Genomic DNA, 492 nt, shown 5'->3' with positions numbered 1-492 from the left:
GTTTTCATTTGCTTCTCTGTTTCTTCTCAGTGTCGCATGCTAAGAATTCCTCGACATCAAAAGGGAACTCGTATAAAGAAGGAAGTAAGTCACAGTACAAAAAACAGCTAGAGTTTGTCTGTCTTGTAGAAAACATATTGTGGTAGAGGGCTTACTCTTGTGATCGTGTATGAAATTCCTGACTGATAATGATAAAATGAAATTTGAAGAGATGGGTTCAATATTTTAATCAATGATCACATTCAATGGCAGGAAAGAATTGGTAAAAAGTATGTGATGATTGATTTTTTTTGATTTTTTAAAATCAATTTCTTTCTTAAATGACATCTCATATTGATTCAGAGATTTTATTTATGATTTAGATGTGTTAGATGTTTGTGGATGCAGCATAAAATTTACTTAGTCTTTGGTTATATGAAGGAATGTAAGGTTTCATGAGAAGTACTTCCAACTGTAGGATTCTAGAACTGTTATGTCAAAAAATCTATAGAA

General features: G+C 31.3%; 1 protein-coding gene across 3 annotated transcripts in view; it reads left to right on the top strand.

The window, feature by feature from the left end:
• Nucleotides 1-492, top strand: part of LOC119586928 (fatty-acid amide hydrolase 2-A-like) — a 16,101-nt gene that overhangs the window by 2,984 nt on the left and 12,625 nt on the right. The window contains exon 2 of one of the 3 annotated variants that reach the window (XM_037935659.1): nt 31-84. The exons of the other annotated variants lie outside the window; for them this stretch is intronic. Within the exon in view, the coding sequence (XP_037791587.1) occupies nt 37-84 (48 nt within the window). The 5' untranslated portion in view covers nt 31-36. The remainder of the gene's footprint in view (nt 1-30; nt 85-492) is intronic. 3 annotated transcript variants of the gene reach the window in all.

Source organism: Penaeus monodon, chromosome 22 (genome assembly GCF_015228065.2).
Source record: "Penaeus monodon isolate SGIC_2016 chromosome 22, NSTDA_Pmon_1, whole genome shotgun sequence".
In the NCBI taxonomy this organism is placed as follows: Eukaryota; Metazoa; Arthropoda; class Malacostraca; order Decapoda; family Penaeidae; genus Penaeus; species Penaeus monodon.
The sequence above is the reverse complement of the archived record's forward strand: the minus strand, read 5'-3'. Positions and strand labels throughout refer to the sequence as shown.